This window comes from Nesoenas mayeri (genome assembly GCF_963082525.1).
Source record: "Nesoenas mayeri genome assembly, chromosome: 1".
Taxonomy (NCBI): domain Eukaryota; kingdom Metazoa; phylum Chordata; class Aves; order Columbiformes; family Columbidae; genus Nesoenas; species Nesoenas mayeri.
The window spans coordinates 120,747,147-120,765,007 of NC_137541.1; the positions used below are offsets into that span (position 1 = coordinate 120,747,147).

General features: G+C 40.8%; 1 protein-coding gene across 2 annotated transcripts in view; it reads left to right on the forward strand.

Annotated features, from left to right (window-relative positions):
* Positions 1-6,719: 6,719 nt before the first annotated feature.
* Positions 6,720-17,861, forward strand: part of ERG (ETS transcription factor ERG) — a gene marked incomplete at both ends in the record, with an annotated part of 105,695 nt that continues 94,553 nt past the window's right edge. The window contains one exon of one of the 2 annotated variants that reach the window (XM_080353971.1): positions 6,720-6,764. In XM_080353971.1, coding sequence (XP_080210097.1) covers positions 6,726-6,764 — 39 coding nt within the window. The remainder of the gene's footprint in view (positions 6,765-17,861) is intronic. The other variant, XM_080353970.1, reaches the window with a different exon arrangement.

Genomic DNA, 17,861 nt, shown 5'->3' on the forward strand with positions numbered 1-17,861 from the left:
TTTCAGTTTTTAGCTGCCAGAATTGAAACCCATTGACCAACCAGACCTGCTCAGCTTTTGTTTTTCCCAGTAATTTTTTAAAAAACATATAATACCATATTATAAAAAACTCCCATATTATCAGAGCAGTGTAATTGGAAAATTATCAAAGACTTTGTCTTCTGTTTAAATTGCTGCCAAAGAACTTACCATTTATTTTATGTGCTCCTAAGTACAGAAGAGTGATCTAGTCTACTAGATTCACAAGTTAGGAGCCTCTCCTAGCCCAGATCTATTGATCCTAATTTACTATTGTAACAGTTGATGGCAGTTAGCATTGTTTCACTCCTGCAGCTAAGCACATCAGACAGTGCACAACACATCGAGTTCAGTCCTACAAGGGCAGGATGAGTACAAAAGGTTTTCACTGAGAATGGAAAGTTGTAGAAACATTGATTGATACTTCCTATTTTGATTTTCTTGTCCTTTACTGTTTTATTTATGGTATCTACCTGCAATCATGAAGTCTTACCCTAACAGCAAATATGCATTGGCAGCAGAGGGGTTGCCCAGACAGTAGCATTCTTGAGTGTAGTGGGATCTTTCCTCAGGTTTTCATTGCTGAGGCTGTTAAAATGCAGAGAGATTACACAAAAAGAAGAAAAAAAAAAAACCAAAACCCAAAACTGAAGTGGTTATATACAACTGCAAGCTAAACATAGAAGTGTTAAGCTCATGTTGTGCAGCTCTGCTATGTAATAGCTTACTGTCAATATTGGCCCTGGGTTGGAAGAGTTGTATTTCAGAGTCTGCTCATCAGAGCCCTGGTTTATTAATGCTGAATTATAAACATTTCTGTGACTTCAGTTCTGGGCCTTTCCTCAGTGGGTACTACTTGGCTGTGCTCTTTGAGCCATTTTCCCCCAGAAATACACATCTATTGGCCATGGTCTGCCGCAGTTTCTCCCGAGGGCTCCCCTCAGGTTCTCAGCAAACCTCAGGTGTGGGCAAGAGCTACTTACCTGGCTCTAGTGTATTTTCCTCTAGACCTGGAAGTATCACAGAAGAGGAGGCATTAACTTCAGTACCATGCTGTGCAAGAAACTTATTGTTTTCTTTGTTTAGTGGTTTCCAAATTGCATGCTTGTAGCAGTCTTCTGTGATGTGAGTTTTGCATATATCTAAGACAGAGTGCGTGAATTTCTGGCCTGCTTCAGATTGTGGTAAAAATCCAGTTTATTTCAGTGGATGAGGATTTCACTTCTTCCCTTCTTAGTCCTGCTAAAGGACTTAATTTAAATAAATTAATATAATAACTTCAGTAAAGCCCTATGATGCGAATAAAGCAGCAGCACTAGGGCTTTTCAGTTAGTGGTCCTTGCAGCTCCTCAAATCTGTAGACCACTTCTAAAGCGCAGCAAGCCTAAATTTGGCTTAGATTTGCTATAGAAGGGCTTCCACCATAACTCTAACAAATTTATTTGTCCACAAATTACAGAATGGCTGAAAAACACACATAGGACATTGATCTATCAAAGTGTAGCTCTGTTACAGCAGCAGAAGCTTACCCTGTTTCTACACACCACTGAGAGCAGGTTTATAGTCTTTATGGCTTTTGAATATCCCAGTTTTTCTCTCTTTTACACACTGTCTCACTAGTGCAGGTAAGACCCAGATGTCCAGGAAGAGGTTTCCTGATAAAACTATCAAGAAATGGGTAAAACCACACATCTCAAAAGTTCTCCAACAGCTGAAAAACATCAGTTCTGATAAAATCTGTTCCAAGTACTGTTGCATGACAGTGTGAGGGGGTCTGAAAGTCGTGCTGGCGCTCACTTGGGATAGTCTGCATAACTGTTCGGGGATTCACCTCCTGTGAGTAATGATAAACATCCCAAAGTTATGCTGGTAGAAATTCAGTGCAATGCCACTCTGTATTATTCATCGTACCGAAGCATGTGTCTGTGTGTGTGTGTGTGCAGATCTCCAGTACTGTGTGCCATTCATAGCTTTTCATGCTGACATTCACGGATCTGTATAGTGCAGGCTCTTACTGTCCCAGCAGTGGTGACACAGGGCTCTTTGGAACGAGCCACTATGCTGCAGGCAGAGCTTTTGCACCACTCTCTCCCGTGCAGCCTGTGCTTGGGTAACCTTTTGATATTATTCTTGCTTTCACTGCAACAGGAATCTGACCCAGCAATTCTGGCATCTTGTCATTGATTAAGGAGCCCTTCCTTATCTGGTACTGGATACACACTGTGGCTGTATTTTGAATATCATTCCCTGTGCAGATGAGTATTCTGGGCCACATTCAGCCCCAGCAGAAAAGCAGCGTGAACCATGTTTCTTTATTTGCTGCAGTCAAGCTCTGCTCTATGTGGGTGTTGCTTTGCCAGGAGTTGGGACTGGAGTCTTTTTCTGTCAGTTTCACTAACTGCCCAGTCATGCTCTCTCACAGCGCTTTAGTGTGGGGTGTAGGATACCTTGGGAGGAATGTGCTTCTTTTTTTGTTTTTGTTTTTGTTTGTTTGGTTGGTTGGTTGGTTTGTTTTGTTTTAAGGTGAGCCTAGCATGCCAAATTATGGAAATTGGACCTACATTCCTGTCTGCAAAGTAATATGAGTGTGAAAATGTACAAGAGAGAAGTGTGTACTGCCCCCCATGTAGAGGGAATGTTCACCCGTTCAGTAATTTGGCAGTATATGTGTACATTTAAAAGTTTAATCCTTTTGATACTACTATTTAAGAAAAGAATAACAATGTAGTCACATCTGGTGAACTCTAGAGCTGTACATAACTCTGTAACCCTCTGATGTATTTACATATCTCCAAGAACACGATTTGCATAAACATGTGCACAGAAAGACAACAGACTCCGTAGCTGATCTGTCTCCTCCTGTGTAGGGTAGCACAGGCAAACCCAGGGCTGGCTGTATTCATACAGTAACATGTTTTTATCTTGATATTTTAATCTGTCCTGAATATCAGAGGGGAATTTGAATCTCCCATCTCATTAAAAATGTTGCTACTTTTCACTATTGCTGTTGTTCTTTTATGACGTTTTGGATGTATCTGGGGAATGGGAATCGGTACCAAAAGCCAGATCCTGTCACGAATTAATGCTGACCACAGCCTGATGCCCATTATCCTCTTTTCTCGAGGATGTGGCAGGACATGTGAGCCTGGTCTACTGTTCCAGCAGTCTCTTGTCTGTCTTATGGTGCCTTTTTTCCTGGACCCCTGGGGTATGCTCAGTACATGCTCTGTCCCCCACATATAACTAAAATACAGCTTCTTTTCATTTGGTGGCTGTGCACGGGTTGCGGGGTGGGAGTGCAGGTGTGCTCCAACTCCACTGAGAAGCCATTGCTTCCCTCCCTGTGTTGTGCCACGGCCCCATGGCAGCTCTGTCATTCCAGTTGGACAACCAGATGTGCACAGTCCCACTGACCTGACGGATGATTGTTTGTTTCATGTAGCAGGAAGGCTTCCCTTTATCTGACAGGGCCTTTTTCCATTTTGGTCGTATGATGAACTTGTGTCTGACCACATGCCAGCAGAAGCTGCAGGGTCCATCCCTTGGGTGCTGTCAGGACTGCTGCCATCTCTCCACTCTCTGATGACTTGTGAGGTGGGATGCCATGAGGACCTGTACCTTTGAAGCAGGATTAATGAAAGCTAGTCTTGAATAAGGATGCTGGGAACTGTAAGAAAACCTGCTCCATGGCTATGAATATATCTTTCCAGTGCTAAACCCTAAATCAGGAAGGCACTTAAGCAAGCACTTAACTTTCAATTTTTGTTATTATTTCCTTGTTTCAGTTTCCTGAAAAGAGATGTCTTCCTGAACCAGGCTTTAGTGTCATTTTGTCTCTAACATTAGAACCGTGCAAGCCAGAGGATGCAGGACAAAACCTACAGCCACGTGCAGACCCTGTGACAGACTGTCAAGTATAAACATGACCAGCATGAAATTTGGGGTGGGGGTGGAGGAGATTCTGGCAACAAATACCATCTGGTTCAGTAAGTTAGTACCAGATGTGTGGAAGCTCCAATTCCAGAGAGTAAAGGTGGAGCTGAAATAATTAAAATTAGATTTCTGTTTGGAAAAAGCAAGGAAAACTGTCACAGCTTTTTTAAACAATGATTTCCAGAAGTAAAAATATAGAAGTCATGCCTTTTGCAAACTAGGACATGTACCCCTTTAGAATAGCTATAAATGAATACCCAAGTGAGAAAGAAGAATACACTGCCAAAGGCTAAGTTTAAAGCAGAATTCCCCCTTTCAGGATCATTACTACACAGCAGCATGGGGGAAAAAGTCAAATGGCCAAAACAATTGCATGTGCATCTTTCCAACTAATATTTGCTTGTCGTTGATTCCTGTACCATGTGGTGTAGAGTAGGAAACTGGCTTGCAAATGTTCTCCATCATCTTCGCTTCTATAAAATAATCCATCTTCTTGGGGAAAAGACATGATATGAATGAGCCTGGCATAGTTCACACAGCTTCTCTTAAACCCCAATAGCTTCAAGCAAGTCTGAGCTCTGAAAGAAAAGTCTGTTTCCCACCTCAGAGCAACACGGGGCATTTCTGGAATGGAGTTCACACTTCTGAGCTCAACACGTGCTTCCTAAGTGCAAAATCCTGCTTTTGTGGGGTGAACCACCCAGGCAGCAAGAGCCCAGGAGAGGCAGAAATCCTTGCACTGCTGTCAGGTGTTACCAGCTCAGCAGCTCTCCAAGCTGTAGCAGGTTGGGCAAGCTGGAGGTCATGCATGCTCTGTTTCCACCACAATGTGAGGTCCTGGGCAGAGAACAGGCTCCAGGGCAGGGAACAAGCAGAATTTCTGAGAAACAAACAGGGGTGGAGGTACCCAGCTCTGTCAGACGTGTCAGATCCCCTTCTATTTGTCTAGCTATTGTTGGAATTTTCTTCCCAAATTGTATCTAAACCCACTTTTCTTTTGAAACCTGAGTTAACCAAATAAAGTATGTGACTAGGGAGGAGAGACACAGTGCCTACTTGCACACAGAGCAAAGACATTAGAGAGACAGAAATCAACCCTGATGTGGCACAAGTCCCCTCTTTCCTGGGCCAGCTTCTGTGCTGGGGGTGAGGGACTGTTATGGCAACACAGCAATGGAAGTATGCAAACTGTGAAAGTGTGATCTAACACTGAGTTCAAAATATTTTTCTGTTCAGTCTAAATAAAATTTAGTAGCTTCTATATTCTATGTATGACATTTCAAAAGCTTAAAATATGAATCCCATAAATCCAGTGAATAACGTGGCGGGTGTGGATTTACTAGGAATGGGAGGAAGGGAACCGAAAGGCATGTCAGCGCTGTTAGTGTTTCTATATGACTTAAATCTGAACAACATAGCTGTTGAAACTTTGCTTTTTCCAAAACAAGTGTCTGCTGCTTTTGAAGATATTTAAGTTCTGTGGAAAGAAAAATCTTCCCTTACAACCATGACATCAGTATTCCATTTTGTCACCCACAGATAGCTGAGGAAAGTGTACAAAATGAGAATTTGGCTTGTTTTGGGGTTTCTCTAATAGGCCATTGAATTAAGTACATTGTCTCCATGGATTTGAAGAGGGACAAAGCTGGATCCTCTGAGTAGTAAGGAGGAAATGTGCCAATGTCTAAATGGAGCTACCTTTAATTGCACAATGTAGTACCTCAGTTTATAAATGGCTCACTTACATCATAAGGACTGCTTCTGGGGCAAGCTGCAACTCAGTGTTCATCAGTCTGACAACATTTCTCCTGAGTAAATAAGTGAAAGGCATCTGCAATTGACTATGCAAGTTAGTGTAGATGTGATAAAAGATAATGAAAAAAAAAAAAGCCAATGCTGAAGAAAAGGATTTTTTTTTTCTTTCTAGTAGTGCCTTGCTGCTTTAAAAGATTTGAAAAGTTTAAGGTCATGGGCAGAAGGAAACCTCTTGCATGAGAAATGGGAATTTCCAGGCTTTTAGGGAGAACAGAGAGAAGAACAGATCACTGTAAATAATAGTCATGTTCCTACATTTCCCATGCTTTCTAATTTCCTGACTTATCAATCCTAATTTATTAGCAGTTATTTGATGTTCCTGTTACTGAGCAGTATTTTACATTATTTATATTACATATTGTTATTGTTTTTAATTCTTTTGATGGTCTCCCCCTCCCTGCACATCACAAAAATGCACCCTGCCTACCCCAACCCCTCTGTACTTTATTACCGGACATGGATAAGGGATCCCGGAAAATCCACGCTCTGAAGTGTTGTTAATTGAGTGGCTGGACCAGATTTGCAGCTCTTGTAAATGGGCACAACTTCACTGAAATGATACTTATTTATATCAGCTCCAGATCTATCTCAATCCTGCTGTGTTTCTAAATTGGGAAGAAGGGATTGTGGAAATTCCTGATATCTTGTGTGAATAGTGGGGCTGTGCAGGGCAGAGCACATCCCAGAGTTTATATTTGGGGAAAATCATCCATTGTACACAAAAAGGACCAATTTTCCTTAAGAATTTCAGGGCCAACTGTTTTCTCCTGTACTAAATAGTCTTAGCAATTCAACTATACTGCTTCTTGAGGAAGTCTGGGGAAGGAAAGATGCTGTCTATAAAAAGATTTCTATGGAAAATGAACTTTTAAAATATAATCATATGACTTTTGTTTCTTTGGTTATGCAGCTGCCTTGGGATCTGAGCTCCTGGTAAACACGCTGGCCTGCTAAAGGACATGATTCAAACTGTCCCAGATCCAGCAGCTCACATCAAGGTTAGTTTCCTGTTTATTGTGAGTCCTCAGATGTTTTGAGAGTGATAAAATTAAAGAATATGTATACATACTGCAGGTTTTCTTATATGTTTATAAATTGTGCTACTGCACAACACTGTCTCTTTTATTCCTAGATATTTTTATGCTATTGCCTGAGTCAGTCCTGCAGTCTTTGCTGCTGACACCTGAACTGATGTGCTCTCAAGTATGTAGGTACTTTGAGGATAACTTTTTCTAAGATTAAAACCCCTGGATTATCCTTTAATATTTGGTATGCTTGATAACACGTACTTGAAAAATACTGAATTCTATGTCCCCCGTTCTGCTCCATGAAAGCTAGTGGCAAGCATTAACTTCAACTGGAGAAGGAAAATGAGTATAATGCAAAAATTCAAAGCCAAAGAAACATTCAATTGCAAAGACTGAGTGCCTGGTTTTATGTAAGTCATACAAGTCTAGCTATTGAGGTGCGCTGCTGCCTTAAAAATGACACTGTGTTGCTACATTTCGAAAACTGTTTTACTGTTTGTACTTTATTGTTACTATTATTGTTACTATTACTGCTGTCACTGTGTCTTTCTTATCCTTCTTCACTGAAGACTGAGAGCCTGCTAGACTTAGCAGGTGTAGCTGAGGAGGTGTTGCTAAGGTCAGAACATTTTGGGGTGTTGCACATAAAGAACAGCATTGAGCCTCACAAACTGACTTGTTTGGGGGATACCCTATTTCTGCCTCCCTATTTCATCATCTAGAGGTTTTGTTTGGAAATGGTTTCCTAGCTCCCAGAGAAGAACAGTAATTTTTTTTCACAAAATAAAAAGATACTTGTATACCAGTGCCTTAGGTGGGTAAAGCCATCTGATTGTTATATATAAGCAGTATGATGAACCTGCATGCTTCTCTTTCACATGGAGTTTGCCAACTGAAAATACTGCTAGTATAATAATATTGTTGTAATCAAAGAAATAGATCAGCCATGCTTAGCAGGCTGTAAGTGAAAAGTTTTATTTTGTTTTTTTTTCCTTCTGACTGCCTTTGTGTCTGTCTGTCTTTCTGTCTTTCCTTGAAATTATGTTTTCTACAACTTATTTCATTGTTTGTTTGTTTGTTTGTTTTCTCAGTTGACTGCTATCTACCAGTCAGCAGCTCTCTGTAGACAAGCTTAATTTTTCAACTTATTTTTAACTGAATAAAAATGAAATATTATTTTAAACAACTCACTTTTCTCATTAAAAGGTAGCAAATGAAGGAAATTCTCTCTATAGCTCCAGACAGTGTTTTTGGATTCTGTTTAGATACTAGAATGACTGTCAGTAGAGTGGGAGATCATCCAAGTTTTCCAAAACCTAGCACTTTTACAGTGTTCTGGTTCTTAGTTTTTATAGAAAGAGCAGAGAAACACCCCACCATAAGCTGTCTCAGCTCTTTGTGTCTCATCACTTGGATTTCAATCAGTAAGACTTCAAAAATGTTAAGGGGATTTAGTACCTCCTCATGCTTTCTGAATGTCTGCAGTGCCAGAAATAACATTAAGAAGAACTCAGTTCCATACTTTCTGCCAAAACTGGTATCTGAAGCCTTTTTTAAAACAATGGATGTTAGAATCTGAGAAGGCAAGGCTGGGTATGCCTGGACCTTTTAACAGCAAGTAAAAGAGAGATGCATAAAAATCTCTGTAGTGATGTGTTCAAGGGAACCTGTAGCAGCCTATTTTAATCAGGACAGCACACAGAAGTTGCTGTTACCTTGAAAAATGTTGCAAGGAAGGCAACTACTTTATTACTGTGTTTGGGATAGGAAAGCTAGCCAACTAGACATCAAATCTTTCACATTTCTGTTTATGTCATTAGGGTCTACTTTGGTCTAAACACATTCTCCAGAAAGCTGCTGGGGATGTTCTGTTCATTTACACTTTTTAAGCGGATTTGAGTACGTTCTTAAAAATAAGCCATGAGAAAGTATAGCACATGGGATATAAGAAAGACTATTTTATGTTATAGTCTTTTATATCTCTCATTGCTGTGGTGAGGTAGAAGGGTCAAACTGGGTTCATTACAGTCATCCTTGATATGGTTTTGTTTAACTGTACTCTGTCAGGTAGGTCACATAGTATTGTTTATTTTATTTTCTTGAGTAAGCAGACATGGCCTCATTCATACACATTTGGAGCTGTAACTTTGAAGATCATTTTGTAGGAAGTGTCTGAATTATTAAGATTTGACAGATTTTAAGTTTTCTGCCTGAATATGTGCAGAAAATTAATGCAAAAGAGAAATGATTATGACAACATGAATATTCAGAAGCTTTTTTTTTTTCCAGAAAGGGTGATTTCATTTTGCCTTTCCCGCTAAGAAGATAAAATGTAACCAAACTTGCAAGTCTTGTGCTTCATTCCTGAATAAGAAATGCTAAGAGCTGGATTCCATTGCCCAGGCAGATCCTGTCCAACTTTGGGAATATTTTGAAAGTTTTGGTGTGTGTGTGTCCCCTTTTGTTTGGGCAGCTTCATTACATAGCTACTAAAGATTAACCTTTATATTTTTCAGCTAGAATGGAGCATCCATAATTGATATGGTGAACCTGTGTTCTTGTTGCTCCCTAATGCCCAGTTTTACCTGAATCACAGCCTTGTGTTTTGCCAAAGTGTAAAGGAAAGAAACATTTGATGTGGACAAGAAAAAGGATGTATATGTTCGGACCTTTGGTTCCGGTTCAGTAAAATATGGGGAATTTTGACCCTGATCTTCAAGCAATTCCACATACTTTTAGTGCCTGTGAGAGGGCTGGAATAATTAAGACTACTCACATCGATAAAGCTGAGTGTGTGCCCAGTGGTTTGTGGGATCAGCATCCTGGTTTAATAAGGCTTGCTATTGTTAAAGGATTAAAATAGTGCCATTAGTTTGGACTAGTGGCAAACTCTTAAGAAAACAAGTGTTTACTTGATTTAATGCAAGACACATTATTTCTTGCCAGTATCTGTAATTAGAATGAAGAAATTATTTTTGGACAGTCATTTGGGCAGTTTTTGATAGTTGAAAGGGCTTGGGTACAAGGTGCTCATATTTATACCGACATTTGTGTATTCCCTTACTCTTCCAGAATAAGTTTTCTCTAATGAGTCCACACACTGGAGAGATGTTTGTAGAATGGTGTTTTGCAACCAGCTCTGTCTTCACCTCTCACCCTGCAAATGACACCGAAAGGGGCTGTAATTTTAATTGGGAGATACAAAGTGTTCAATGTCAAGCATAGTATTAAGGAAGATTTTTGTTTGTGATGTCAGGGGATCAAGGTCTGTTTGTCACCAATAGAAGTTTTCATACACAGCAAAAGTGCATGTCTTATTCTATGTACATTAAGGGTCACTTCTAGGAAATGCACCATTTTTGCTGTCTTTCTAAACTAGGTGTTTCATGAATTTGTTGACTACAGTTTTCTTCAGGGAGCTGAGCCTTTTTTTGTCAGTCTGAACTATTTTACTTTGGGTAGTTCATCATTTGGGAGGTACATAATAATCTAATTGCTTAGACTGGTATTAGACGACTTAAGAAGAGTTGTATATCATCAAACTCAAAAGAAAGTTTAGAGACATTTTCAAGAAGCCAGTGGCTAGGTTGTCTTTTTATAGAGGCAAGACTGTGATTTACATACATTTTTATGTGATTTTTTTGTTGTTGTTCTGTTATTCATTAACCTGAAGTTCTTCTAACAGCAGTCACAGAAACACTGTGCAAATGCTACCTGAGTTTTGTGAGTTTTGCATATTTTGCATTTAGTGATACATGCTTTGTGAATACTGACCATTCAATTATTTTTTTTTAAATTTTTTTTAAGGGTTAAATTCTGATTTCAGCAGCCTCATTTGCAAAGATCAAATGCTTGTTTGATTTTAGCTACCTCGTGCCATCACTCTGAGGGGATTTTGTGGAACCCGTTCTCAGGAAAAAATGAGTTACTGCTGTTCCTTTGGCCCTCACTGGGAGAAGAAGGGCCAGGGGTATGACTTGTAGGTAAAGAAACTACCGCATTTTACCAAGAATGGAGTCTACCCTGAGGTAAATGGGTATAATTTCCGTTGCAGCAAGGCTGATATATGGTGGTGGAAGTTTTGATCTGTGTATGTTTAGGTGGTCCAACTTTTCAGTTTCTTGGTGATGATTTGAGATCTGGAATGCCTGAAGAGTCAGGTGAATGGCAGCAGCTGAACAGAGGTGCTTGTGAGTTGCATAGCTGCCTTTTGCCTTGTAGAAGTTGAAAAACGGGGACACTGTACATCCCAGATAGCTTAGTCAAATAGGACATTTTTAATAAAAAGTCTCAAAGAGCATCAACCACTTTCAGCCAAATTCAGCTGGTCTGTGTCCATACAACCTCATTTATTCTGTGGATGTAACTAGAGTTTGTTCCTTCTGAATCTATCAAATTGAGTTTTCCAAAACTGAAAGCTGTACCTCATATTACAATGAAGGAAAAGCTGGTTTCTCAGAAGAAATAAAATAATTACTTCATAACTGTTTCTGAAGATTACTCCTGAATTTAGCATTTATGTACCTGGGCTATGAATTAGGTAGTGTATGCACACTTCCATGTACAGCATCTCATATTGTCATTGAAAGTATTACAAAACCTGATCCCAAGAGCTCCTTTGTTGACCAAAAAAAATGTGGGATTTCAAATTGTGGCAGTGTAGAAATGCTGCTAGATGTACCTAACCTGTTGTGTTATGGTTAAATCTGATTTTTTAATCTGGTATTATTCATTAAGGAGCATATTCTGGGTCTGATATAATCTGTTGTTTTTCGTGGAATTGTAGAGTCTATAAATAGGATCCAAGACTTTGTTATGTGGGGAGTTTTGTATGCACAATACAGTCTGTTCCTGAATAGGCAAGGAAGACAAGAAGAGTAGAAGGATAGAATTACTATTATCCTCCAGGATAAGGCAGATAAAGCCAGGCTTTTCCTCCCACCTCTTTTTAGAGTCTTGACTAAGCTGGGATCATAGTCTTTGTGGATTCTTTGCATTGCTAGAGCACTTCTTTCATTGCTTATAAAATGATATTTGGGCAGCTCAGCTAGGAGTGAGACCATGGAAATCTGAGCCAAAGATACAAAGAGCTTTGCCCAAAGTCACATATGAAGAAAGCTAATGGCAGACACATTGCAGTGCAGCCAAGTAGGCGATCCATATGGAGAATGTAATACTACTGTATCACAGTATGTCACCACTGGAGCCAATTTGATAACATACTCCTCTTCTCTACAGAAAATATGGAATAACTGCTCTTGATAGTAGTTGGCTAATGAGCCAAACCTCATACAGGTATGAATTGGTGATGACCCAGTGAATGTATTGCCTGCAGTGGTCTCTAGCTGTGAGATGATGCCTTTAGTCCCCATACACAGAAGTGAGCAAGCTACTGTGGGTTATCTGGGTTGCAAACTTGCTGCTTGACAGCTATTCTGGGATAACATGCAGGCTCTCATCTCATGGGTTACAAATGTCCCTCAGTGACAGATGTGAAAAAGTATCCGTTGCAGGAGTCCCTGAAGCTGCCGTTGGTGAATAACTGCAAGTCCTATCACCTCTGCTTACCCCTCACTGTGTACTTCAGTCATTATTCTGGCAAAACTTTAAAAGATCTTCACCTGCTTTTGTGCTGTTAACACCACCGTGTACAGGATAACACCATTGTTTCCATTTCACTATGTGTCTTACTAATGATGCTAGCTGGATCACAGTTGCTAAAGCTTGTTTGATTGATAGACCTGGTTTAGTCTGGGTTCTCATAAAATAGAGGAACTGAGTTTATAATGAATGTGGGTTACACTCCTCCACACCAGCACTCGTTCACCAAGCCCCTGAAGTGGTAGGCTTAAAATCTGGTGTGTTATTTCCATCCTTTGTCAGCATACATCAGTTACATGTGATAATGCCATAATGACTACTGTATTTGAATGCTAGAATCTCCTTGTATGCAGAAATTGTGATTTACCTTTTGAGTTCTGGATTGTTAATAATTGCTGCAGAGGAGTTTACAGTAGTAAATTCTTCTTTTTGCTTTTTTTTTTTTTTACTTTTCTCTTGAACTCTCCCTCCTCTCTGCCTGGGCAAATACCTCCTTGCTAAAGGAAAAGAGAGATAATAGCTTCTGTGTACTATAATTGATGAACTTTCAGCAATTCGGAGCAAATCCAAGGTTGCTGTCAACAGCCAGATGGAAAACAGTGTTAATGACATGTTCAAAGAAAAGTATGTTATTTTGATAGGGGATGGAGTAGAGACTTTAATCTCTATTGTTCTGGGGACTAATGGTATGGATAATTCCTTAAAAGATGCCATTTTTGAACAAAAATTATCTTTTTCATAAGCGGGAAAGAACAAACTAAAGAGCACCAAATGCATTTTCAATGATCTGGCTGATATATATGCTTTACACTAACTCTTTGTTATGTAGAGTCAGATGTCTTCAAATTTCATTTCTACAGTCTACCAGACTGTTAGAAGTCTGGGCATTTCTACTGCTGATGGGTAGAAATCATAAAATGGATGGTCCTGGAAACTGGAGCCAGGGTGGCAAGCTGAGGGTAGGAAGAAGTTAAGAGAAGAAGTTGGGAAGGACAGACAAAACAGACAGGGACAAAAAGGGTTAGGCTTGGAGGAAACTGGGAAAGAAGATTCTTCCCCATCCTCTTCCTCTGCTCTAGAGCCTGGAATGAAACTGAGGGCTCCCAAATCTCAGTCTTGTTTCACTGCCTGTAAATCTCTCTCAAGCCCACTGCCGAAGTATATGTCTTCTCCTTCTTAGGTCCTGGCCATCCTGGCAGACAGGAACAGCAATTTCACTAGCCCTAGCATCCATGCTGTGCTTCATACCTACAGGACAGTGGGAGCACTGAAGGGAAGAGGTGCAAGAGGGTCAGCCTTGGGGAGCTCCACCCGTGTGGTGTTTGGGCAGACCTGGGACTCCAAGAGGCTGTAGTAACAATCTCCTCCTTCTTTGACAAGTGATTACAGAAACCACCTGCCCAGGACTATCCTCACACAAATCTACAGTCCAAATGCTAAAGATATGCAGAGATTATCTCCCAGTGAGTCAGAGATTACTGTTTAATGTATGTTGGATTTGCATTTTGCCTTGATCTGGTCACAAATATCCTAAGCAATGGGTCGCCTTTAACCTTTCTTGAGAGATAATTCCCCATAACTCATTATCATGAAGCATTTCCTCATATTCAGCCACCTTGCTCCCTCTTTGACTAGCCTTCATATATCTGCTCTGTACAGATCCAAACTCCTTAACTTCACACTGCTTTTGCTCCACCTCACCTTCAAGAGGGAGATTTATAAGGAGGGCTCACGGGAGGTTGCCAAGCACCTCACAGGCTGTCCACATTAGTTCTGGTCACAGTCTGTTTCACATGATGGGGCCAGGCAGCTTTTCCTCTGTCACTTCTGCAGCTACATCCTACCCTGCTGTCAGCTATACTTGTTGCTTGGTCACGAATCACCACATTGTTATCTTTCTAGTAGCACCTCCTAGAGCTGGAATCAGGGGACGTTACTCCTGCAGCTGAGAGACAGGGAGAGATGCTCCCCTTAGGCATGATGATGTGTTTCCTCTGCACAAGATGCTGAAACATTAATCTCTTCCCTGAGTCTTGCTTCTCTCTCTCTCTTCCCGTCTCTCCTTTATTTTGATGTCATATTGCATACTTGTATCAATTACCACCCTCCTTGAATCTGAGATCTTACTTCATTATTTCCTACCCATGTTATAATCTCCTCAAGACTCTTTTGGACTATTTCAGCTGTCCTTCTGGTGTCCCTGAGTTGACTTTAGGGTGCAATATCTTTTGCTGATGTGCTGTTTAATCCCCTTCTTTAGATTATTAATACAGACATTACCTCATAAATAGTTATGGGCATTTGATTAGATACCCTCCGCCAACTTGCTATTTTATCATTTGCCATAAGTCTTGGCCCGTTATTATGTAGGACGTTTTGAGACTCTCACTGTTCTTTCCCAAGCCAGTTCAAATTCTTGCTGTGAAAAATAATTCTTTTTTGGCTCAAGCCAGTAGCCAGTATTTGGGTATTTCCAGTCATGTTTCATTAGGAAGAGAAACTCATTCTATACCATAGGTGTACTCCTGGTGTTTTGTTTGTTTGTTTGTTTGTTTTAATTGGAAATGTGGATCCTGTCCTTTTTGCTCTAGAAGAACAGACAGGATGACAGAACCACTGCTGTTGCCCTAAATTCCCATGTCTGTCTTGTCAGTGAGCCCTATAGATAGGAGGCTCCACAGTGTGGTCCCTCACTACCAGGTCCTGCTCAAAATCCCAGCTTTTTGCTGCCTAATAACCTGTAAAACCCAAATTCTAGCAGTCATTATCACCTCCTTGCAGAGCAGCAGAAGTTGGGTAGGACATTGTAACCTGCTATTTAAAATTCAGCAAAGTAGCACTCAAAAGGAGGTAGATAAGTCTGAGCCTTCCAGGATGAGCTGACATAATTGTTTGTGCATACTGCCTTGGTCACATATAGAAATTTTCCATGAACCCAGAAACCTGGCAGATGTCAGGGCAATGAATAATGTGGGAGGAATCCTGCAAATGTGCGAAATCCTGAGTACAGCAAGGCCAGCCCATGAGCTGAGCGCTGCCTGTGCTTCTCAGGTGGATGTCAGAAGGAGCAGAGCATGGCAGGTTGACTGATATCAGTGGTAATCTCATTGCAGAAGTAGTCCCAACATGCATCACACATTGGTGCCACTGCCCCTAAGGTAATAGCTGGGAAAACGAGAGGGAGCTTTGTTCCCAAACCTGTAACCTCTTTTATCTCTATGTTTTATGGTTTCTGCTCTGTCACAGGTAGCTCTAGGGCAGGCATGAGGGGCTCTAGAGTAGTTACATTAAGCACAGAGGGACTTGTAGGTGGTTCTTCATTAGACTGACTGAATCCCATCTTACATGGCATATCCTCAATATGTAACACAGAAGTGGGGGTACACCCGAGCCTTTTCCAAACAAGACATGTCCAAATCCAAAATCAGTATAACATCATCAAGATGACATTTTACACAAGTCTAATAAACCTTTGGAAAGCAGGGAGAAGATGGCAGGCTGCTCAGGTGCAGCCATGTCCCAAACCTGAGTTAGCATCTCTAGATATCAGGGCAGGATGGAAATTTGCACAGCAGAACCACAGATGATGCTGAGCAAATCTGGGACATGGTCCTTGCTGCCTTTCCAGCAGGAGATGGGTTAAGCCACTTTACTCCCAACCTTTCAAAGGAACCTGTGTAGGTGGGCAGGCAGGGACCTGTAGGGCACTCCTGTAGGATCCCTCCCTGAAGAAGATCTCGGGACAAGGGCTGCAGAGAACAATGGACCCAGCTGGCACACATGTCCAAGTCTTGGACAGCAAAACTTTCCTGCCCAACATTTACACTAGGGCCCTCAACATGAACTAAGAATGAACAAAAAATATGTTTCAATCTTAAGTGGAGGCCAACTGAGGATTCAAGTTTGTTCAGTTAAGGGAAGCCACCCACTCCTTAGTTACAGCTTCAGAAAATCTTTCTGGTTCTCTCTGAGTTGTCCCAGAACTGCAGCCAGTTGGCTAACAGTGCTTGAGCCATTGTAGAGACATTATTAACTCAGACAGAGGAAAATATACTTTCAGTTATTACATGCTAATAAAGCACAAACTAAACAAATTTAGGCAACAGAAGCAATTATACTATTAAACATTTAACTGGAAGATTGATTTTTAAATTGCTAATAATCCAAACCAAAGCAAGCACACAAAGCAGAAGGGGGATGAAGGTACTTTTAACAATTGAATCTAATCAATGCCTCAGTTCAAACGCTAGGCTATAAATGTCAAAATATATAAGATTTGATGCAAGAACAGAAGCGGAACCAGAATGGATGAGCATTCCTCAGTTGACCAGATTCTTCTAATTGGGAGGAAGTTAAACACATGGAGTGGGGAAACTCTGTGAGCTGGGTTATCTCCAGAGCTCTCTTTAGATACCAGTCTGTGCTCCTGAACAGCCTTCCAAAATCAGCAGGAAGCAGTGAACCGAGACACAAATTACAGGCTCAGCCTCATGCTTGCATGAGCCCTTCCACATTCTGCTGCTGTCGCCTGAAAAGGAGGAGAAGCTGGATCCTTACTGAATCAAGAGAGGGCTGCCGAGATGGATGGGTCCCCATGAAGGGAATGGAGAAATTCCTGTCCTCATCTGAATAAAACCTCTGTTTTCTGTTGCTCTTCGAATTGCATTGAAAGGAAGGGAGAGACTGTCCTGGGCTGCAGCAGAAGGTAGATTTGATGATGATCAGTGCTGTTGGGGTAAAGCAGGGTGGGATGTTCTCTTGGCTGCAGGGGTGTATTTGTTTTCATATTTTATGGCAGGGCTGCCCCCTATGAAGAACTACAAATCTTAATCAAATAAAACTGATGTGCCGCCATATTTACCCATCTCACTAGTTGTCCTACATCATGTTTTAGCATACAAGTTACATGACAGAGTTATCCAGGGGTTGCCAGCTGACACAGAAACAAACCCTCCTGCTAAATTGCCTGCAGATGTCCTCTTCCAACTCCTGTAAGGAACTTCTACCAGTTCTCTCTCCTTTTTTTTTTTCTTTTTTTTTTTTTTCTTTTGGTGTGTGTGTTAAATAAAAGCAGCAGAAGAGGGGGAAAACAGTCTCAGCTGAATCTCTGTGCTAGTGCCTCTGTTTGCAGGACAGGAAGCCTTAAGAAGACAATGCAGCTTATAGGCAAGCTCAGCAAAAGACCCTGTAAGGATTTCCATGAACTTTAGTGGGCCAAATGAGTTATTTTTAAGACTGGAGCTGATTGAATAATGCCAAGCCTAATGCTGCCAAGGTGGGCTTTTCAGAAGATTCAGACCTGAGGAGGTGAGAAGATCATTGTGATCTGTTGGCTGTAATGTGTTTGATACTAGAATTTGTTTTGACTAGACATCCCTTTTGTTTTTATATTGATCTAAAGAAATTAGGATTTTATCTGATAGACTTAATTTCTTGTTCTATTTGGCAGAAATCTCCAAGTAAGAT